The sequence below is a fragment of the Abramis brama genome (genome assembly GCF_963993115.1).
Source record: "Abramis brama genome assembly, chromosome: 21".
Lineage (NCBI taxonomy): Eukaryota > Metazoa > Chordata > Actinopteri > Cypriniformes > Leuciscidae > Abramis > Abramis brama.
The window spans coordinates 18,726,136-18,751,010 of record NC_139983.1 but is presented as its reverse complement, the minus strand read 5'-3'; the positions used below and the strand labels follow the sequence as shown (position 1 = coordinate 18,751,010).

The 24,875-nt window shown below is 37.9% G+C and overlaps 2 protein-coding genes across 5 annotated transcripts in view; both read right to left on the bottom strand.

Moving 5' to 3' along the window:
- The window catches only part of ltbp1 (latent transforming growth factor beta binding protein 1), an 82,560-nt gene extending 68,239 nt beyond the window's left edge, over positions 1-14,321 (bottom strand). For 2 of the 4 annotated variants that reach the window (XM_084096263.1, XM_084096264.1), the window contains exons 1-3: positions 13,655-14,123; positions 12,458-12,528; positions 247-589 (exon numbers count right to left, since the gene is read on the bottom strand). In XM_084096263.1, coding sequence (XP_083952389.1) covers positions 247-589; positions 12,458-12,528; positions 13,655-13,977 — 737 coding nt within the window. In that variant the 5' untranslated portion in view covers positions 13,978-14,123. Of the gene's footprint in view, positions 1-246; positions 590-12,457; positions 12,529-13,654 lie in introns of all 4 variants that reach the window. The other 2 variants (XM_084096265.1, XM_084096262.1) reach the window with 2 other exon arrangements.
- A 6,669-nt stretch (positions 14,322-20,990) lies between these two features.
- Positions 20,991-24,875, bottom strand: part of ttc27 (tetratricopeptide repeat domain 27) — a 92,970-nt gene continuing 89,085 nt past the window's right edge. Inside the window, exons 19-20 of the mRNA XM_084096086.1 lie at positions 22,990-23,090; positions 20,991-21,443 (exon numbers count right to left, since the gene is read on the bottom strand). Of these exons, the coding sequence (XP_083952212.1) occupies positions 21,324-21,443; positions 22,990-23,090 (221 nt within the window). The 3' untranslated portion in view covers positions 20,991-21,323. The remainder of the gene's footprint in view (positions 21,444-22,989; positions 23,091-24,875) is intronic.

The window sequence follows — 24,875 nt, the reverse complement described above, 5'->3', positions numbered from 1 at the left end:
TACTCGATTCTGATTGGCTGCAGGGTGTCCATTAAAAAGTGATAGAGGACACCTAGTAAATAAACCGTCAGGCATAACCAGGGAAACCAAGTTATTGTTTGTAAAAACTTTAGATTTCGATTGTATATCCAAATTCCCATAAAGCACAAAGCCAGACAACAATCATGACTGAAAATTCATCATGAACCATGACAGTCTTACAATAGCAGGAGGCTATAAATCTCTAAATCAAGCCGTCATACTCACTGTGGTTGATAAGGAATGGGTCCATTAGGTGATGGCTTCATGGACAGAGTCAGATGTCCCACGTTTTTGCCTGGCAACGGTAATGGCACTTGACCTTGGCCTTGTGGGAAGATCTGCTGAGGAATGGGGCGCTGGGGAATTACATTATGACCGTTGGGGTATCCATTCGTATGACCTCCGTTTGGAAGTCCACTGTTGGTGTGTCCGTTTAGTGGTCCGGTTGGATGAGAGGATGGAGGGAGAGTGGTCTGTTCACAGGACTTGCCTTTAGAGCCTGGCTTACACACACACATGTGGGGCCGCAAGCACATCCCTCCATTTTTGCATGGGGGCGTACAGTTAGCTGTAACAAAGAGAAGAGAATTCATTCAATGAAAATGTATTACAATCATTTAATATGTAACATATTATGAAATGTCATATAATCCAAATGAATTCCATATATAGTGCAATTAGCATTCAAGATGTCCACAAGCATGTTTGCAAAGTGGCTTGCCCAAAATCTTCGTAAGAAACCAAGTTTATAGAAAAGGAAGAGTCTATGGGGCAAGCAAACAACAGACTTCCATTATAAATCCATTTCTGTATCGGTTTTGTTCATTTTTACAAACGGATGTGGTATAGTTTATCTATTTAGATAAAAAAAAAAAAAAACGTATGTGGTAATCAACAGCATGCCGTGCTTAACATGATGGAATATACCTTTAAAAGTGGAATTCTATATTAATTTCAGCATAATTAATACAGTGTACACTTTTTATGTGGTGAGAAATAAAATGTAGGCAGATGTAAATGTAAAGGCCAGTTATCTGTTATCTGCACATATCATGAGAGAAAGAAAGAGCAAAAGGTAGACTGGCAGAGAAAGAGCAAGAGAGAGGGAAAATGAGTGGATAACTGGGTGTTGACTTGTGGTCTGTAATTACATCATTGGGGAGAAGGAACAAAGCTGTCATTCAACCACAAATCTGTGGCCAATGAACACAGACACTTTTACATACACAAAGACACACACACACACACACACACACACACACACACACACACACACACACACACACACACTCACAGCTTGCTGCTCATCAGTCAATATACAGTTAGTCACATTAAGTGATTAAGTGCTGTGGAGATTCCTAAATAGGAAATGGATCAGTGCCCAGTGCTCAAGGAAGACATTAAAAAGGATGACCTCATCGACAGCTTCTATGACATGCAGTGAAAAGCAGCTTCTCTACACAAAATGCTTCAGTCATCTTATCATCCTCATATATACCTGCTCCAGTCCTATTGGTCCTGGCTTCACATTTATTGAAGATATAAACTATATAAACAATAGTACAATATAATTTATAAATCTTTTTTTTCTAATTGATGACATCTACAAATGCTTTTATTAAATGTAGCTCACTTTTGAAGACAAACTACAGTATAGCCTAGCACATACTGTACAAAAACACACACAAGCTGGCTAAAATTGAGCATTAATGACCACAAATTATTATAAACATGCTTTGTGACAGAGGTGAGAGTGATTACATCAAATATGACATCATGAAAACCACTCTCCCTGGTTTGAGGAGTTTTTCATTTCAGTTGACATGACCCACAGCAGGGGATTTCTGTTTTCTTTTCCACCCTCACTAGGTTTTTCCTCATTTTCCCCTGTACTTCATTGGCCCTTCGGGGCTCTGGGTTACAAAGTGAGACGGCCCTCAGAAACGGAGTACACACAAGAACACTGTTCTTGTTCATATCATGCCCTTGTACACCTCCTCTCCCACTTATATATAAACCGAACACACGTGTGGGCACAACTGTACACAGAAAATCATTATTTTAAAGAACTCACCCCAACATACACATTTAGATACAGGTTAAGCGCTCTATGAGTCAACTGTCAGTACAGTGCAAATTAAAATTCTGTCCTCATTTGACTTTCATTCTTCTGTGTAACATAAAATGAGCCTAGTCAATGGATAATGTACAATTGGTTTTCAAGTATTTGTAGTGAATTTCATGTAAATATTGCATATTAATATTAAACTCTTAATTGAATTGTGCTATGTGCTAAAACGGATGACAACATTATCTAAATGATCCCCGGCGTTCACATGAATCTCCCACTAATAACGCTGTATTATGCATGCCAGACAAGTAGTTGGCGATGTCAATTTGTAAAGAAAGACTACACGCCTGCGCACATTCTTTTACTACAGTATTACTTTGTCTCCTGGGTAAATTTCATCTTCACAAAACCAGAACCATTCACTGTAAATCCTAATTTTATAATGTTCTCCTCTGATATAAAGTCCCTTTTTACTTCCTTTAAGAAAATGTCAAATCCTTTGAACACAAAGGCTTTGAAAACATATCATATCAACAGACTTTGAATCTGTTGTAAGGAACCTTTAATTTGTCATGATAACAAAATTTTATATTGTGTGTTGATTTGTGTAATTCTTATAACCACTTGTGATGATTGCACTTTGAAACCTGTTTTTAAAAGTTTGCGTTTTCAGGCCAGCAAAATGCTGTTGTCGTGTAAATGAATGGCCACAACACATATAAGTCTTCCGTTTTTAGTTGAAAACGGTGTTGTGTAAACAGCCCCTAACATACATGTTACATTATGATGCTATGAAAGATTTCTATTTCAAATAAATGCTGTTCTTTTAAACTTTCCATAAATCAAAGAATCCTGAAAACAATATATCACAGACTTCCAAATGGAGGTCATACGAATGGATACCCCAACGGTCAAAATGTAATTCCCCAGCGCCCCATTCCTCAGCAGATCTTCCCACAAGGCCAAGGTCAAGTGCCGTTACCGTTACCAGGCAAAAATGTGGGACATCAGGAAAAAAAAATTCCACAAAAATATTAAGCAGCACAGCTGTCTTCAACATGGATAATGATAAGAAATGTTTCTTGAGAAATCAGCATATTAAAATGATTTCTAAAGGTTGGTATGACACTGAAGACTGGATAATTGTTGCTTTGCAATCAAAGGAATAAAATTAAATAAAATAAAAAATAGAAAAAGTTAATATATTCAAATAGAAAACCGTTATTTTAATTGTTATAATATTTCACAATATTATGTTTTTAATTTATTTAATAAAAAAAAATGCAGCTCTGGTGAGCACAAGAGATTTCTTTCAAATAAAAAATAAAAAAATAAAAATCTCAAAAAAGTTTTATGTTAATGTTTACTGCATTATTTTGGCCACCCAGGTCACTAGCTATTGGCATCAGCCATTGCGAATCAAATATTGGTCAATGACACATTGAGTTCACCCAGATAACACACATAGCTACCACACAAAGCGTCCTGTCATTCCATATACATTTAGAAAGCAACTTGTACAGAGTGCAGCTGTAAGTCAGTACATCACAAGTTTGGTAAGAGCATCTCACCAACCTTCATGAGTAATGCTATGGGCTACTGTACAATGTGGAGGTTAAATCTTCCTGCTGACTAAACTGAACAGCAAAAAAAAAACAAAAAAAAACGAGAGATAAAGTTAGGCCTCAGAAAGGCAGACTGATAAAGAGAGCATGAGAGAGAAATAAAAGGGCGATGTTGCTGACTCAGATGTCCAGGCTATGGGGAGCAGTGATGGGTAATTCCAGCATGTCCAGCTTCTTATTAGTTTTATCCCTCAAGTCAATATTGAAATCGGTGTTAAATGTGTTGCATTGTACCCTCAACGTGATCAGCGGTGTAGGAGCTCACGCACAGCATGAATGCGCCCAGACAGAATGGTCGATAAGCCCATTTCAGTCTGCTAGTATTTCACAGCAGGCACAGAGCGACTGCGGTCGGGCCATTTCTCCGCTGAGCTTAATACGTGTAACACATCTAAGAGCTCATTCAAGAGGATCTGTTGCAGAGCTCTCCAACAGATCTAACGTCTTCAGATGTGTTGAATCTGAAAGGTACAACTTGGATTTTCTTGAACAAGAAAGTAACATGTGGGTTAGCATGCTAAGCTACTGCCTGAGGACTGGAAGCCTGCAGTGTGAGCAGACAGGAGAGGCAATTCACAAGTTGTCTTGGAGATATATACAGCAAACTTCTCTCTAACGAGACATGCTTTATTTAAACTGGAAAAACAAGCATTTTTATTGACCTTAAAGGATAGCATTGTTCAACCAATCAGAATCAAACATGCAACATAATTGTAGTATAATTAAAGGGATAGTTCATAAATAAATTCCCAAAAGAACTACAAAAGAACTATCCCTTTAATTATACTACAATTATGTTGCATGCTTGATTCTGATTGGTTGAACAATGCTACTTCCAAGGTGTTAAGTTGCACAGCTACAGTATGAAGGACTTTCAGGTTTTTTGACCACATTACAGTTCTATATCACTTTTTCATGTACTTTTCAAACTTGTAATGGTGGCTTAGGCTGTTTTAAGAAAGAGATTGAAAACATAAAAAACACTTGAGCATGTGCTAACCACAGCATAAGTGTAAATGACTCTGGACCACTGAGTTATTAAAAGTTAATGAATGTACACTGATTATTCTTTAAACGTGGAACAGTGAAAAAAATTATAAAACCACTAGACATGACCCTAAATCAAACGTAATCGCTAAACCTTATCAAGCCCAGTCAATTTGAAGACTAAAATTGCTGGTGACATATTTGATGACTAATTCTGGTCCGCTTTCTTACAAACTATAATACAAGAAGCCTAATTTACATAAAAACAACTATTTGTGTTGGTTACATTGCACTGCGGGTGGTTAATAAATAAGGCACAGGTGTCTGTACTGAATTACCACATGCAAGAGGGGTGCAACTAGTGAATTCGGAGAACCAACAGAATTGAGCTCTTCTCTAGTTCAGGCCCATCACAGCAGGTTCCTCAACCTAGTCACCTGTTCCTGCAGATCTAGGACACTTTTTCAGCACGGACAGCCAGGAAAAACGTATCTGTCTCTCTGCCGTGCTGTGGAGCCCAGGTGAAATATTTTCATGTTGTGTTTTATCTGGCGAGGGACGTGAACGTTTTGGGCCCTGTTCAGTTGAGGGACAAAATAGACTGAGCAGTCTTTCAGCGGTGAGCTGTGCACACATGCCTGAGCTCAGGAAAAACACTCAAACACTTCAGATGAGCAATATGAGAAATCCAGGCTCAGAGGGAAGACATGAGCATTCATTGCATTTTACATGTTGTAAAACTTGTAAAACAAACTATAAATTAGATGTTAAATTATGTAGTAGCATTAAATTGAAGCTGTCATCGATTCAAAAATCTTATGCTGGGCCTAAATTTACATTACAGTTTTTTTCACCATCCGCAAGCTCTTCATCGCTAGACAGTCTTCCATTGTGCAGACAAATTAAATCACCCATCAACTCCCCCAAACCCAGGCCTGTCTGAGAAAAACAAAAATGCTCTGAATGTTTCCTGATGATCTCAATCCAATAAAAGAACTCAAGGAAAGTCTGAGAAGCTACTGAATGCATATCACATGGCGAATGCCAGCACGAAACCTCCTCAGGGAAGAGAGAACAACAAGGTGGCAGTCATTCTGCGGACTGAACCTAGGCTCACTTCATGACCTCTGTTCAAACAGCTTTCAAACATGTCTGCTGGTTTTTCACAGTCACGCTCAATTCTGCTTCTCAGAAGTCTGTTAAATATGTTAAGTTATATTTTAACACTGAATACAAACCAGCAAGATTCCAGTAACAAGCCTTTTTTTGTCTTTTATTGTTTGTCGCTTTATGTCCATTATGACAAGTGCAACTCTCTAGAAAAGGTCATTTAGCAACAATTAATTTGTGTACTAAAAAAAAACCTAGTGAGATGAAAAGGAGCTTCAAAAAATGGATCAGTGATGTACTGATCTCAGTTCAGTACTGATCTCCAGCGTATGGCTGCACCAGCTGGTCTTATTTGAATTGGGACATAAAGTTCACTAAGGGCTTAGTCACTACTACTCAGTCTGTACTTGGCTGCACCATTTGTTCTTAAGGCAAGACTTAGCAAGTAGTTTGTAAGCTCTCCCTAAAAAGATGTGCAGTTGAACAGATACAGAATAAGCATAGTGAGACATTTACTATTTTTGATCCAATAAGCTGCCTTCAAATTCGTATGAAGGAAATAGTGTTAAAAAATAACAAAATAAATGTAAATTAAACAAATAACAATTCCCGGTTGAAATTTCACATAAAATCATAAAATGATTAGTAAAAATAATTAAAACATAAATAAATATTCAGGAACTGTATCTAAAAGGGCAATCCATTTTTAAAAAATAAATACTAATATTTTATTGATTTTTATTTATTTATTTGAATTTATATTGTTTGTGTGTTGAAACCACTGATCTATATAATGTCATTCTATATAGATCAGTGGTTGAAACCCTGGCATGCACAAATGACAGGGTAAGGCACACTGGAAAGTTCACCTTTAAGATTGGTTTCATGCTGGAGAGCTGCTAAGAACTCATTTATTCACAAAATTCCCTCTCTAAAAATATAAACGAGTGTAAATGTCAACATCATTTATCTGTCAGTTAAAACATGAGCTCATTGATGCAATCCAATCGGTCTGCTAGTTTACTCCAACTATTATTCCTGGTTGAAGTCTTCTGTAAATATTTAGTTTATATGTAGGGTTATGTTTCATCTAAGTTTAATGGTGCAGTCCTCAAATATTTAGTAGTACATGTAAGTTGGCCCCTGGTCTAAAATTTCATTTATTTATAGGACATGATGGGCCAAAAATTAACCAGGATTAACACTTCCTGTTCCGTTAGAGACAAAGAACTGGAGTGCAATATCCTGGTGGTAAAATAAGATGGCCAATATCCCAGTGCCCCTTTGCACTGTACAATAATAGGACTCGATGTCAGCGACAAAACCTGGAAGACTGAAAGCTCCGGGTTAAACACTTCACCTACGAAGTTCCATGCAGCTCGGAAGAACCAGCCAGGAAAAACAAAAGCTGCTTCTATTCAGACAATTCTCTTTGTTAGCACTTTCTGAGTGAGGTGAGCGTTAAAACCTGAAAAAATCAAACGCCATTAAACATTCAGCAGGAGAATTTACGATCAGGTCTATCTTTTGAGACAGGAGAGGTGGAGAGCAGAGACATAGTAATTCTAAAACACAAATGGAAAGGAAGATATAGAGGCAAGGGGAGGTACTGACTACAACCTGGACTTTTTCATTTTCCCCCTATTATAGAAAAATATATGAGCAATGAAAAATGGTAGACCCATGATTAATTCTCGCTGCGATGTCCCAGTCACCATGAATTACAACATCTAATGCTGCTGTCAGATGAACGAAAAAGGTCATATTTTATTCTTCATTTACTTGAAAGCGCACATAATGGTGACCCTATCATAAGACACGTTTATGGGTTGACACCAGCGATTTGGCAGAAATACTGGATTCTGTATGTTTATGAGAATAACCTTTCACAAAAGGTTGGCGAAACATAAAAACAAATGGTTTAGTGACACTATACTGGTATAACAAAATAAAAAATATAAACCCAAGATTTCCTGAGTCAGCAGAAAAACAGTCATAGAGACGTTCTCTGAGGTGTCCCTTCTCCACTCAATTTTCCTGCAAGGTCCTCCATTAAAAACGTTCTGTTACATTTCAGCTCAAATTTAAGGGCTCTCAGGCCACTCACTGTGAGGCTGACATCAAACTATAGACGCCTCCATTGAAAATAAAAGGGATGGCTGAAGCAGGAATGTGCTCTGGGTTCGCTCCAGATGGCCTGCAAAGTGATTCCTCTGCCCGTGTAAACGGGGCCTCTTTCTGTAAACAGGGGGTTCTCTTTTTCTCCCTCTTTCTCTCTCTATAATATACAGTATATGTATGATATATATACATACAATAATTATTAATATTATAATTATATTACTAATATATAATATTAATTACAAACTTATATATGTATGATACCTTCCGTTTAGACAGACTTTACTGTGCTCTGGATTTTTAGTGACTCTAGTGCAGCTTATATCATTCTACCAGTAGGTGGCGACAAGTGACTGTCTTTATGAATGAGTCACTGAATAATTCACTCAACCAATTCCTTAAAAAAACAATGCTTTGTTCAGTTGTGAAACAAATTACCGAATCACTTATTGGGCCCTATTTTACGATCTAAGCGCATAGTCTAAAGTTCATAGTCCTAAGTTCACTTAGGGCGTGTCCGAATCCACTTTTGCTAGTTTAACGACGGGAAAAATGGTCGGCGTGCCCAGCACAGGGTCTAAAAGGGTTGTCCCTATTCTCTTAATGAGTAATGGGTGTGTTTTGGGATTTACGTGCGTTAAACCAATCAGAGTCCCATCTCCCATTCCCTTTAAATGCCAGTTGCGCTCACGCCATGGCAGATTCTCTATTTACATGACGGAATTTGATAGTGGAAAGACCGAAGCCGTCTCCAGAGCGCAAACGGATCTGCTCATGCGCGAGGTAAAAGTGCGCAAGCAGACCATCTACGGGACAAGCCGGATTCCACCATATCTTTATGTACACAATAATAATCTTTTACATTGTAATCCTTTTATTTAAATATTTGGCATGTTTGTGTGTTGCTGTGCGTCCCTGTGTGTTTAATAAGCAGAGTGTACGCGCGTTGTGGACCCGCATATAGACGCACATTACTAACGCACTCTTTAAATAACAAAAAATATATATTGTGCCATTGACTTTAGACCAGGTTTCATTTGGTCAATGGCGCAGTCTATTTATATTGCCTCAAAATAGCAACGTGCCAACAATGCGCCAGAACACACCTCGTTTTCAGACCAGCACGCCCATGGGCGCACAAATGGGCGCAAATGCATTTGCTATTTAAACAACTTGGCACAGGACGTGAAAATGGTAACTGCGTCGGACTGAAACTAGCAAAAAACATTTGCATCGCGCTTGGCACTGCATTGCGCCGGGTGTAAGATAGGGCCCATTATCACTTATGTACTTATTTTCACAATTAGTTAAAAAATACTGATTTGAAGAAAAGAAAAACTCACTTCATTAGTTAAACCAATGTTGCAGTGTCAGGCTCAAACTAATAAAGCAAGTCTTTAATGTCCTAGTCTTAGTGTCCTAATGTTTGCACTTTTTAAAGAAATCAACCTGATTGAATGGTTGACGTGTAGTAGTCTCAACATATTAAGCTGTGATAGGATAAAGTATCTGCCACTGAAAAATTACAAATTATCTGCAAAAACCCATATTCTCTATGCCTTAGTACTGTAGTTTGCAGACAAGCCCATGAGAAACAAAACGATATCCATCAAATATAGAACCAAGACTGACTTTAATGTATGAGAAATATCACGGGGATGAAATTGTCTGCATAATCACTGTACACTGGTTAAATGTACACCTGATGTTCGATGCAAGGCTCCAAGACAAAACACTTTGTCAAAATGCAGCAGACATCCAAGACACAATCTTGGAGGTGCCATAGACCATACAAACAAAAACGTCAATTTATCATTCCTAAAAAACAAAGAGAAGGAAGGAGGAATGTCACTGGAGACAGGGGATGTAGACACAATATTGATCGTCTAGGTTATGTGTAAAAGGTGGGTAAAAGGAATGTGTGTTGGAGGCAAGACTCAGACAGCGGGTGGAGGTGCAACTCCTGTTTTTCCCCGGTCGCCTCCACGTACTTCCACACATACAGTGGCCGGTTCTTATATAACCTGCTGGCAGATACACACAGGCTAAGGATTAACTGATCCAGCCCTTCCACTGGGTTATCATACTCTCTCCGTAGCCTCAAAATTCCTTATCTTTTGCCCCACTGTGTTAGCCTGGCAAGCCAGACCTACATCAAGATGTTAGGTCTGGCAACTCACCATTGGCACGGCTCAATCGGAGGGGCGGGATAAACGGTTGTCTTTCAAATTCCCTTTGCACGCAATAGGATAGCGCTACAACCAACCAGAGCGTTTTCCCACCAGCGGAGCTAGTAGATTAAACTTTTGCCGTATCTGGTCAGCAAAACTACGAACACATCTTTTTTAAGAATGACTTAAGTGCCGTTCTTTGTTATTTACTCAAAGAAAAGCTTAACTCCAAGTCCTCCAGAGTCACGGCCAAAGCCGATTCGAAAGACCGCTGTTCGCCAGCAGCAGCCATTCTTTGTTTTCAAGTAGCAGGGAATTCACACGGAACCGTCACAACTCTGTCGTCATTATGTTAAGCCCGCCCACCGACTCTATACACGATTTGATTGGCCTGACTAGAGTTTGGTTTTTCCAGCTCGAAAGTCAACGGAGAGTTGCTAGACTACACTGGCTGCAAAATACATTTTGCTGCAGCTAGGGTGCGTCTAGATTTCTAGGCTACCACTGTGTACTTCTATCTTTGTTTTCTATTATTATATTTCAAGTTTTGTGCCTGTGTACCTTCTGTCTATTGCGTTAACTGAAACATTTCTGTCATTTACTAAATTTGAAAACGCTGATAGATTATTCAAAATGCTTTGTCATGTCTTGCATTTCCTTACTTTACAAACCCCATAGTTTTACTTCACATGTGGATTTTGTGTGCAGTAACTTGCAGATTAATGTTACTATTCACTTGTAACTTGATCATGTTGTGATAAACTGAGTGTTTGCTGATATATTACGCTATCACATCTGCTGCCAACCCCTCAAAATCTACACCTATGATAACAGTACACACCTTCTTTTCAACCACCCCCCATCCCTCCACTTAAGATCTGACGGAGAGCGTTTTGACTCCACTCACAGGTGGGCACTGCAGCTGTCTGTCTGGTTGTTTATGAAGGACACCATAAAATGTCTCAGCATATGTCACTTTTTAACCACAGCAACTGCTCCTGGCATTAAAGAGATAGAATTTTCACTTTTGCCTGAACTGTCATTTAGTTTATTTTATTTTATTGGTTTATAATAACGTGGACAATCCCTTTTAATAAAAAGAGCAGCTTTAGCCTCTACGGCTAATTTCCAGCTGTAGTCCCCGGCCAGTTGTTAGAAGGCATACATCAAATAAAATACATTACAATTACATTTACAGCAGGGCTAAGCAAGAGGGAATAAGACATACAAGCGTGTGGCATACACAATTAAGACAAGCACAAACAAACAAGCACAAATTGCAAAGGCATAAGGGCAGTTCATGCATTAAAACAGTACAAATCGACATACAAAATAACACATACAGGACCTAACATTGAGGCAGGTAGCAGAAAGCTAATGGCAGCAACATGACCATGTCACATCACATTGATTATAGTGGGCAGTGAGTTCCAGTTTTGTATTGCTGTAACAGAAAATGATAATTGACCAAATGTGCTTATCCTGAATGGGATTAGAAGGTCACCATGTGTATTTATGGGTATTTACGTACCCTCTTGTTGTTCCATACCTGTATGACTAACTCTTCTGTGAAACACACAAAAATATATTTTGAAGTCAGTGGGGTCCAAAACAATACTTGATCCCACTGACTTTCACTGCATCGACAAAAAAACATTTAAAGTATCTTTATATGTGTATTCCACAGAAGAATTAAAGTCACACAGGTTTGGAATGACATGACACCCTTATTTTGACCCAAACCTGTATGACTTTAATTCTTCCGTGATGACAACAATTTCAACCATCCCTTTAAGACATTTCTGACATATAGAGCTCTAAACCATTAGTTTAATATTTGAACTTAATTCTTCTTTCTTATGTTTAGCACTGTATCCAGAGGGGGACTGTTTCTGGACAATGCATTGCAGTGAGACTATGGAGCAAGACAATTGAATGTCTTGCTCAAAAGCACATAGCGTGGGTTTGGAGCCAAATGGGCATAAGTGTAAATCCAAACCCTCAGTATGTGATCAGCAACTGATGATGTCCAGGATTGGTAACGCCTAGATGATCCCAAAATACAATGGAACCTGCAACTTTTGTGTTAAAAGTCTAAACCCTTCCTAATCAGGCAAACTCAACCCCCTCTTCCAGACTGGTAAACTCTTTTTTTTTAACTCATGCGAGACCCGCCGTCTGTAGTAAAACTAAAGCAAATACACCATTCTGAACTTGACTTCCAGGGTGATTAAAGGGACTCACTTGTCCAAGCAAGTTTTTAAAGTTAAGTTCAAGTATGGTGTAGTGCAGAAGAAAAACCTGAGAGAACCCAATCACATGCATGACACAAAAGAATTATCTTAACTCACGTTTAGTGCAGCGCTGAGATCCTGGGGTCTTGCTCCAACCAACACAGCACTGCCCCCCACAGACGTTCACTCTGCAATGACATCAACAGTCAGTCACACTCACACACAAACTGAATGAACATACTAACCTTACTGTAACCCCCTCCCCCCCCCCTCAACCCCCCGGTCAATCTCCTCGCCCACCCAGAGCGGTTTCTGATGCAAGTCTGCTCTCACTGAAGTGATGTGAGGGCCCGGGGCCAAAGCTGGTTGAGGCTCCAATATAATCAGTCCTATTATTCCCACTGTGCTATTTCATACTGCACTTAGCAAAGTAAGAGAAACTGATCCAAAGCCCAGAAAATATGAACACTCAATACTCTTTGTGATTGTAGGGAATGTGGAAAAATCTTTGTGAATGGCCTGCTGAAAGTTTTTAAGGGGCATCAGGTTCACTGCTAGGGGAGCCGGTAGCCTACAATTAAACTGGCTCTTGTGGTTTCCTGAAACAATAGATGTTACTGTGCTTTTTAGAATGTTATGCTCACTGTAGACTTGTTGAATTTATTGATGCTTAATGACATCTGGTTGTTAACACATCACTAGCGATCAAAATCAGGATTCAAAACTCTAACGGAACTTCAACACACATTATTTTTAAAAATTCAAGTTTCTCATTACAATGGACACATCACTTATAGTTTTTAGAATGTTGCTTTCATTTAACTTTTTCTTCTTATGGCTTATTTTTAAATGTACTTTTAATTAACAAACTGTAAAATACTGACAGGTCAATAATCGGTCTGACTAATATTTTCTTCTTTTTTTTTACCAATATTCCGTTTTCAGCTTAATCATTATCAGAACCGTTTGGTGGGTCTCTAAAGAAAAGCTCTCAGTAGGCTATTTGTATTCACGAGTAAAGTAACTTTTGTTAATTGTTTGGATAATCAACTTTGTGACCATTTAGACTGCAAAACAACACTGCATAAAAAATATTTTTTAAATAACACTACAATATTCGATAGCTTAATAATCAAAATAGGCCTACAATATCTCAATATTCATTATGAATATTCATAATGCCTATTGTTTTTACTGTTGTAATCTGTATCGTTTCGTACATCATAATTATCATTCTAATAAAACAGTATATTGATCGACATTCATTGTAAAGTGTTATGTAGCCTACTTTAATATAGTTGGCTCTGCTCTTACCCTGACACTTTCATATGATGGCTGGTTGTGTGTCGGCCAGGCTGCGCGTCCTGGCGGATAGGAATGCTCGGGTTCGGTTGGTGACCCATTCTTCGGGTTCGGACCTGGCCGCCGAAACTGGCTTTGAGCTCCACATTGTAGGAGTGTGGCTGTCCCGACGCTCCCGAGAGCGATGAAATGGAGCTCAAGTGAACCCCGTCCGTACCGCTCGGTCCCGGCTGCAGAACGTACAGTTTCCTGAAGCCGCTTTGATCCGCCGAAATCAAAGCCGGAGAAATAAATAACGCTATAGAAACAATGATGTCCCACATGAGCACAGCCATATCCAGTAGAAGTGAAAGTGTTGGGGAAGTTTGAAAGAAACACTATGTACTATATACACACTATAGAAAGAAAGATAGCCTACAAAAGAAAAAAACTATAGAAGTTCAACCATACTCAGTCGCGTGTGAAGCAGTTGTAAACCCTCGCGCGCTGTCATCTATTCGCAATACACATAACTTAAAAGAGTGGGAAAATGCTTCAAGTGAAAGAAAGTTTCAAAGCACGAAACGGAAATCGGGGAAATCGGGAGTCAAGGAGGCGAGAGAGTTCGCGTGCGCGCGATTTGAGCTCGAGCAGAAGTTTGAAAACTCTTAGAAAAGTTTGAGCGCGCGTGTGTGCAAGGGCAGGAGTTTGTGCTCGAGCTCCATATAGCCAATCTCCTGCAGACATGACGTCAGGGATGGAGTTCTTATTGGAACACACATGTGGGGCTGAACCCTTAAACCAAAGGAGAAAAAACTGAAGAACTCTGCAGACTTATGAATTTGAAGATGGGGGTTGTTTGTAAAAATGTCAGAGAAGTGCATCCATCATAAGCCAAGTCTGTCATATAGAGTGCAGGCATCAGTTCCACTGTCTGTTCCACACATCTCTTTATGAAAAATAAGTTATTCCAGAACATTGGACATCAAATGGGGACTGAACATTATACATAGGCTAAGTAAACAAAAAATGCCATTAGAATCAAACACTGGCTGTGACATGCACCCTATAGTGCTGCGATTAAGCAGAAGCTCATGTAAACAGAACAATTATGCGCATAAATAGAGTAACCATAATCACAGTATCTGTTTTAACCACATTTCTTCTATTCTGACCAAAATGCGCATGTGTGGAAGAGAAGAAACTACACTATGAGGGAGCTCTGGAAACAGGGTTAATACGGCTACATTTAAAATATTAATAACATTGACTGAGACCTAATGTAAAGTGTAACATTTCAGATTATTTGGCTCAGATCTTATATCCTGGCACTTTTATATGGTGGCCGCTTTACTTGACAAAGAGGTATTGATTGTAATGGAATCGTGATTTTTTTTTTTTTAGGTATGCTATAAATGGCCACATTTCAAATTTGAAAATGACAAAAAATAAAATAAAAAAATAAATAAAACTTTGTGGGTGAATATCAACAATATGGCAGTAAAAACACATGGCACTGGTAAGTACCCTAGCATGTAAACAAGTTTAAACAGGTTTGTCTAATGTAAGTATCTTAATCTAATTCCATACACTGATTATTGGCAATAATCAGACTATTATTTTACAAATAGCTATTGAAATGCAGCCTATTATTGTGGTTTTTGAGGATAAAAGGCACACCACACACCCTGCCATCTGTCTAATTTGGCTTATTTCTAAAACTTGAGAAAAATACTATAGGATTTGTTTGAACACATATTAGCTGCAAAATAAAAATAGTCTCCTAGGCCTGGTCTGTTGGCTGGATTTAGAGAGGTATTGGGCCAGTTTGGGACATAAATTGCTGAACACCAGCTTGGCCAGGCTGGGAGACCAGCTTAAACCAGCCAAGTCCATCTTCTGGTTAAGCTGTAGGGTATCTATATTGCAATCCTAACTGTACAAAAATATATAAGCAAATATATTCTTAATTATTAACCAGCTTAAGCTGGTCCTATATGGTTTGGAGGAAATGTTTTCAGTCCATCAGAACCATTCATTTATCCTGCTGATTTACTTAAGTGGCACTTATAACAGTCAGAAACACTGAATCAAAGCAGTTTGTGTTATTCTATGCAGTTATGTAATCCAAATTACTTTCTCCCTACAGCATGCCTGACTGCTTACCAGCTCTAAATCTGACTTTGAGAGCCTTCTGCCCATGAACGGGGACCCTATAGCCTCCCTACACGTCAAAAAACGGATCCTATTAATACATTCAGCATCTACACACCCTCCTGTTTCGACACATAAATAGACAAACATACCTCCATTCTTTCACACGCTCACAATTCCCTAAACTTAGCTGAAAGTCGCTGTCCTCCTACAGACGCTTGTTATCTGGATTACCAGAACGTCTTTACTGCATTACTGAAAGGTGACTCAGAAACATCCTTAGATCAAGACCATTTTAGGCCTAGACCGAGCTCAGCCCACTTTAGGATGTGCGTGGGTGAGACAGCCAGAGACAGATAGACAGACAAGGAATACCATTCCTCATAAGCTTTGCAGTATTTGGAAGGAGATCTCAGACTGATTTATCGATTGCATGAGATCATCCTTGAGGAGAATCGAATGTCTTGGTAGAAGTTGTTCTGTCACGCAGCCCATTTTTATGATGTACATGCACAAACACTCTCTTCTGTGAAGATTACAGCTGAATTAGAGCTATGTTTTCATCAATTGATGATTTCTAATTGAATAAAAAGACAGTTCCTGCCAGGTCTAATGGCTAGAGTCGAAAAGGGGATTCAGTTAAGGAACAGAGAGAGACAGTGCTGTCGTAAAGCTATTCTTGGGTCACAGCTATTTATAGTTTAAAAATAATGACCATCATAACTAAAAGAGAAGAGGAGAGGGAGAGAGGGAGAGGGAGAGAGAGAGAGAGAGAGAGAGAGAGAGAGAGAGAGAGAGAGAGAGAGAGAGAGAGAGAGAGAGAGAGAGAGAGAGAGAGAGAGATCGAGAGTGTACAATGTTAATGGCAAGACTTTGGTATGCTTCAACAAAGTAGTTTACATGCCCTCTTATATCCAGTTATCTTATTTTGGTCTGCGAATCCATATAACTTGCATCAAAACGTCAATGGTGAATCGCACTCAACAGACAACTCTGAAGAAGGCCTGAGAGCCGAAATGTTTGTGAAACGTCTTTTTCCCCATGTGACTGATAAAAACAAAACAAAAAAACAGTAAATTATCTTTTTGATTTTTGAGCGTGAATTACTATTGAGGTTTTGAATAGTTTGGCATGCTGCATTGTATAAAAAAAAACTGAGATGCATGGGCACTATGAAATGGTTCACTATTTATTAAATGTACAATAGGAGCAAGCGAGCAGGAGTAACTGTAACACTAATAATGCACTCAGTGTGGCCATATAAGTTATGCGCAGTGACAAACGAATGTCATTTCAGTGACATTCAAATTGGGTATTTAAAAACACTTAAAACGGCTACACTAAAACTCTTTAAAAAATAAGAAATAAAATCTCAAAAAAATTATTTTTAATTCTAGGGTCGTAAATTTACATTTTTAAACTAAAATTTTACACAAATTCTTCAATACATTTTTCAAATAAATTTCGAACAGTTCAGAAGTTATATATTCATGGGCCTGATTTGCATCTGATCTGCTTGAATTATCCAGGCTGTGTACACTCAGAATCAGTAATGCAGAGGCCAACTTTTTATATAAAATTTCCAGAAGTTTCCTTTTCTACTTTTCTATGCAGAGTTTTCTGAGGGTTTTTTAACTTGCTGCTATTCAGCTGTCATGGTGGTTTGTACTGGGAAAATCAAAAGAAGCCATCCCCAACACTCTATCATATTCTGCTCTCTATACCACTTTTTTGTATCCTTAAATCTACCATCACTGATTAATCATCCAGAAGGTGAAAATCATAAATCACTTATAAATGTAATAGGACACCTCACCTCAATCAGTTCGCATGGATGAATACTTCGACAGTATGCTATACCCAAAAAGAAAATTCTGTCTATTTACTCACCTACTGTTTTAAACTTGTATGATTTTCTTTCTTCTGTGGATCACAAAATGAATTTAATTGTATGGACAAAAAACACAGATATTATTCAAAATATCTCCTTTTGTTTTTACAGAAGAAATCCATACAGGTTTGGAACAACATGTGTGTAAGTAATTATAATTTCTCTGCATTATCATTTTTGGTTGAACAACTCCTTTAAGGCTGTGTTCAAATCCTTAATTTCTGAACTCACCTCTTGGGAATATCCAATTCTTTGCTGCCTCATCTGTACAGTATAGCATCTGGGAATGCAAAAGATCAATTGTGTCAAACACGATCAACTGTTACGACTATATAAACCGACAGAGAACATAATGCGGGGCCATTGGATTCTTAAATTGCTAATTTGGGCATGAGACGGCAGGGACACAATTAAACGATATGGCAACCACACATGCAGCCCACAAAGGGAGGACAGGAACTTCACACTGTATCAGTGATATCACAGCAGCCCTGTGGGAGGAAGGAGAGCTGTGCTGGGGAATTAACAGTTTATGTAGCTAAAAATGTGCTTTGTGATTGTTGTCAGAGCCAAGCAGGGCAGCCCTGGTGGGAGGGAAGCAGATGTCTTCTGTCAGCAAATCTCTACTGTAATATGGGGGTTTCAAACAATGTTTTGGTTTTAGATGCTACCTGAGCTACAATATTTGCCATTTAGACAACTGCATCCTTTAGAAAAAGTTAGCAGAGCTTGATATTTATTTTAGGCACATCTTGCTAGCTTCCAAAAGCATAGAGTACTGCCTAGATGAGGTAATTTTGTAATTTTTAGCACTTTCCGGTTCCATCATCCTGAAGTCAATGTTTTTTAAAATAGGTTTTTCATTAAATGCCTGAAATACTGTCTGTGGTTAACACAAGTTCAAGATGTTTTCATGTATTTATATACGACATTAACCCTCTGGTGCTGTTCGGTCATTTTTTCGGTTAGTTTTTGTAGAATTTGTTTACTTCATTGGAATGGTATGAAACTTGGAAAAGGTTTTGGCACGTGTGAACACACACACACACACACACACACAAAAATCATGGACATGATTCGAAAATGGTTAAATGGTCCTAAAAAATATTTACACTTGTATTTTTTTTTCCAGAAGTGTAGTCTTTAAAAAGAGACAAACTATGCTATACAAACTATACAAAAGTCTAATGCTCCAAAGCATTCAAGATTTATGACCGTTAAAGTTGGAAATGTAATTTTCAGGTCCATGCTCAAAAAGTGAATAAATGGAGAACTGTTGCATTAATATAATTTAGTACCATAAAAAACCCTAAAAATTCTAAATATTAAATTAAAAAAAATATTTAAATATTTAATTTAATAAAAATATTGTAGAATCATTTTATTGAAATAAAAACGTTTCGGTAGGCTAATTTATGACACGCAAACAGACCAGAGGGTTAAATACATCAGTAACCCCCCCTTGTGTATGCTAACAAAGTGACTGCTAACAAGTGTCTAAATGTAAATGGGACTACAGAGGTTGTCCGGAACTAAATTCTTTCCCCGTTTTTTGCAAGCCACCGCCAGCATTTTTGATCATTTTCTCACAAATGTATCTGCATAGGCTATTTGAACATGATATAAGTGGTTTTAATTGTAGTAAAACCATGGTTAATTTTCGTTACGGTTATTCTAGCTTCATGCATTCATTTTTTTAAAATCAACGCTTGCCTGTGGGCAAGTTATATAAGAAAGAGTTTTATATGTTTAGCATTTTACTTCTGCTGATTCATAAAAGTTGTTCATTTGTGAAGATTATAAAGATCAAAAAAAGTAACGTTAAATCATACACTTTTGTTGGTCACATGGCCTATTTTCTGCAACATTCCAAAAGGAAATGGAAAAATCCTATTGGGGTTTTGTTGAGAGAACAAGGGTGATGCTATCTTCCGGGTTGACCTAAAAATTGCAGCGTTCCATTCAGAACGTTCTTGAAGAACAGACGAGCACTTTTGGGATGATGTAGTAGCATACGCTACACATGTGGCATTGTGATCGAACAGCTCTGCTACAGTGTGTTCACATTGCGTAATCTCTGGAAGTTCACTAGGTTGTTCCCAGAACAGACACAGGATGTTTGCTTTAACTCAGCTTCATGTTTTAGCCTTCCTTCCTGTAGGTTCTCTGAGGCAATATTCTTACATCATTCGTACATAAATAGCCGAATATGACGAATAACCAAACACTGCCAATTTCCTTGTTTCTCTTAACGGTCAAATACAATGAAAGCTAATTACTTGCAGATATTTCTCTAATACCATGCAGAAAAATGACATGATGTCATTTCAGGACAGGCGCAGAGATACGTCAGACAGGAAGAAGGTCAAGATGTGAGTGAGAAATCAGATGGTTATAGACCTCTAAATTTTCATTGGAATACAGATATTTTTTGAAAGCCGGTAAATCAACATTCAATACATGAGTAATCTTACGGCAGAAAGGCCTGGCGAACTCTCGACAATGACCTAATTTCATACATGTTTGTCATCGATCAAAAGTTTGTGGTCAGACAGTAAAGATATCTTTTCTAATGATGCTCTTGTGAACTTTCTATTCGTCAAAGAATCTAGAATGTATAAGTTTCCACAAAAATATTAAACAGCACAACTGTTCACAACATTGATAATAAGAAACATTTCATAAGCACCAAATCGGCATATTAGAATGATTTCTGAAGGATCATGTGACACTGAAGACTTGAGTAATGATGCTAAAAATTCAGCTTTGTCATCACAGGAATAAAATAATTAAAAAAAATATTAAAATAGAAAATTATAAATATTTAAAATTGTAATAATTCACAGTTATGTTGATCAAATAAATGCAGCCTTGGTGAGCTTTAAAAAAAAAGAAGAAAAAAAGAAAGAAAAGAAAAACGTACAAACCCTAAACTTTTGAATGGCAATGCACCTGTATAGATATTCTTAAATCAAATATGGGCTTTTCAAATTTGAAACCCACAGTCATAACTCTCATTTTAAATGAACAAATGCAAAATTCTGGTTAGCCCAGGGTTAAGTTGCTTGTGGGAAAAAAGAATAGCATTCTTAAATAAGTTATAGCAAACATTGTCAGAGTTTACATCTTATGCAGTCGTTTAGATTTTTGTCTGAACTCGGATTCAATCTACTGTATTTGGGTATTGACCTAGACTCAAACTTGAATGAGCTACAACACTGACACAATATATCTGATGTTGTGTGACCAAGATGTCAGTTGTGCAAATCCTTCTATATTACCTGACTGTACACATGCTCAAAAAACAAGCACAAAGATTAAATATGTAAGAAAGATGTGTACTATTTATTTAATTGGAATAAGGCAACGTTGTACAAAGGAAGTTTGTTTACAAGTGACAGCCTCAGGGACCTTAAAATCACACATTGTGTAATCGCAGGAGCTCTGATTAGGGCAAAGACAGCTGACCCTGGACCAGGTCATGATGACAAACATCTTTAACTTTCAATTAGGTTTTCTCTGTTGATCGAACAAGTGACCGAAGTCCTGAGGCCTCCAGGATCTCCAGATGGGAAGTTTTATTTGTCTAAAACATGTTGTTAAAAATGCAGTTTAAACTAATCAGAAGAAAAGGAGGGCCAGCAGTGATGTGGCTTCTCATTGGCTGCGTAGCTGGCCGCTCAGGTCCTGTAGCTCTGTGACGAGCTGCTCGAGCTCTGTGACATCACTTCTGATGTCATCATGGAGCTCGCCCGTGACAACATCAGTGTACATTTGCTGTGAAGAGAAAACGAAACAAATGTGAGACCTATAAATTATGGCAGCTGATAAAAATAACTTACTGCAATACATATAGATAACGTGAAACCAAAATTTACTTTCATAATACATGTTCTTGGTCTTATTGTGAATGATTCATCATTACAAAGTTATTTCATATAAGAAAAAAAGTCTAATATTTCATCAAAACATTGTTCATTCTGACTTTTCATTTGAGCTGACATGAAGCCCACCTGTCATGAATAGCCCACTTTTTAAAATCCAATTTATTTGCAAACATCCACACAATCTCATTCCGAAATGATTTGCATGTCTATTAAACCTTTGACAAAATCACACCAGAACATTAAGATTTGCGTTTACAACCATACAGTATCATTATTTATGTGTAAATATTATGTACTAATATTCAAATGAAGCGATCAAAATAGAAAGTAGAAATAGAAAGTAACTTGGAGCTTCAAATAACGATATTATCATCACATCATTATGCCACTAGGTGGCAACAATATTTATTTGTCAGAATCATTCATTCAAGAGATTTGTTCAGAAATGCTGATTCATCCAGTAATGAAACAAGTATTTATGAGCGAGTCATTGAATCATTCATTCAAACTGTTTATATATAGATAGACAGCAGCAATTCACATTTTGTTAGAATCTCTAATAAATTAGGCTACATGTTATTTAATTTAGTTGTCTGTTCAGAATCATGGGAGAATCGTGATCTTTATTTGAAAAAAATAAATAAAAAAATGGAGATTCTCAATTTATCTTGGATCGTGCAGCTCTAATACACACACTATCGTTCAGTTTGGTGTTGGTTAGATTTTTTTAAAATGTTTTTGAATGATCTACATTGATTTGACTAAAATACATTGTGATTTTCTATTTTCTATGTAATTTATTCCTGTGATGCAAAGCTGAATTTTCAGCATCATTGAGATGGTCCTCACTGCAGAACACGAAATCCAGGGGGAGGAGTTGGATCCAGATCCAACTCCTCCCACCTTACATATACCTAAACCTACCCATCTCCACCCCCTGATCCCTAAACCCACCCCTAAACCTACCCATCTCCACCCCTTATATCTGGATCCAACTCCGCCCCCTGGATCTCGTGCACTGCATTGAGGTGCTACTGGCATCATTACTCCAGTCTTCAGTGTCACATGATCCTTCAGAAATCAAACTAATATGCTGCTTCGGTGCATAAGAAACATGGCTTAGCTTAATACAAGTATTAACTTTCTTCCCAAATAAATAAATAAATAATCCCACTGACCCCAAACTTTTCAATGGCATTGTCTAAAATTAATTCTTATTCTACATTTTCTTGTTAAATATCCTGTTTGGTTGTCGCAATATGAAAATGAAATGGGTTTATGTTAACTTTCATGTGTAATTGCATTAAATAAAAAAAGCCAAAAAATGGCAACTTTCACAAAACAAATAAAGAGGCTTGTTTTTATTGATAGTTTTAAAAGACTTCAGCAAAGCTCTTAAACCATAAGAGCTGTAAGTGTGTGTGTGTGTAACTCACTTTGGCTTTGGAGACCAGGCTCTTCAAACTGAGTCGAGCTGAAGTCAGCAACTGTAGAGCCTCTTGAGGATTGTGCTTAGACCTGCTACAGCTGATGGACACTGAGAGAGAGAGAGAGAGAGAGAGAGTCACGGCGCTTCAGAGAGCATCTGCATGAGGGGAGAGAGGGAGTGTGTCGGGCTGCCAAAGGTCACCTGCAAAATCAAGGTCTGTGGCCTAATAGAAAGAGCTGGTCATTATTTTCTGTATTGTTCACATTAAGTTATGGATCCCAACCTCTGAGCGGCTCATGTTTAATCACTACAGCTATTAGTGCAGCATCTAACAGCATTAAAATAGTCATTTAACACACACACACACTCCTGTTCTACACATTTTTCTTCACAATGAAACTCATTAGCAGCGTCTCTAGCTGAATAAGATAATCAAACACGGATAACAGAACTCTGTCAGTAAAACATGTATTGTGTGTGCTGTTTTGCATTCCCAGCATGCATTAGTGTGCTATTTACCTGCTCTGTTTATCTTCCCCACACAGATGGAGGGAAACAGCAGAATCTCAGTATCTCACCTCTGCATACCCGTCTTTCTTTGTCTTTCATTCCATCATTCATTCTTTCCTTCTTTCCATCATTCATTCTTTGCTTCCTTTCTAAATTCTTTCCATCCTGCTTTTTCCCCTTTTCCCCTTACTTTTCTTTCCCCAATTCCTTCCTTCTTCCCTATTTGATCCTTCCTTCCCTTCCTTCTTTCATTCTTTCTAAAGTCCCTTCTTTCATATATTCCAAAATTACTAAATTCATTCTTTACTTAAAAATTCTCTCCCTTTTTTCTCTCTTTCTTTGTTTTTCTTTCTTTCTAAATTCTCTTTCTTTCTAAACTCCTTTATTTCCAAATTATCTCCCTCTCTCTTTCCAAATTCTCCCTCTATCCCTTTCTTTCTAAATTCTCTCCATTTCTTTCCAAATTCTCCCTCTATTTCCAAATTCTCTTTCTTTCTTTCCAAATTTACCCTCTCTTTCTTTCTAAATTCTCTTCCTTTCTTTTATTCTAAATTCTCTCTTTCTAAAATTTATTTTTCTCTTTCTCTTTTTTTTTTAAAATCTCTCTCAATTCTCTTTCTAAATTCTCTTTTTCTCTTTCTAAAACCTTTCCAGATTAATAAAATTCTTTCTAAAATCATTGTGGCTATCGCCTTCTATAATTTTTTTTCTTGCTTTCTAAATTCTTTCATTTAAAGCCATCCATCCTAAATTCCTTCCTTCCAACCTTTCTTGCTATCTCTCTCACTCCTCCCATCCCCTCTTCATGTTGCTACCTGAAGCAGCATCAGCAGGAGAAGTGTTGTGATTAATAAGTGCAGAGCTCATTAACCACACACACACACCCCCGCCCAACATATGAATAAAAACAGATCTACACAAATGCACAAGGTAACACACAAACCAGTGAAGAATGGTCTCTTACGTATGCACACACACTTCCCTTACCCTTATATCGATCGATCCTCCCCAAACACACACACAGAAAGCGGGCTAGAGTAAGTGGGAAGGGATGGAGGTGTGCAAAGGGTTCTACTACATTTGCTGAGCCGCTTTATAAATCATTAAGATCAACAACAAATAGCCTGCACACTCAAGGACAGCATGCTGATGGAATAAAAGACTCTAAAAAGATGATCACGATTGCTTAGAATAGCCTGTCCATGTTCAATGCCGGCTAAGAATAAAATTATGCGACAGTTTGATTTTTAAACAAAGAAAATCAGACAGTTAGAATTGCTATTCAAACCAAAACCTGTGCTCTGTCTCAATTGATGTTTAATTCAACACACACTCCCCGACCAAACCCTCAACATCCCTCTTAATGAGACACACACAGACAAA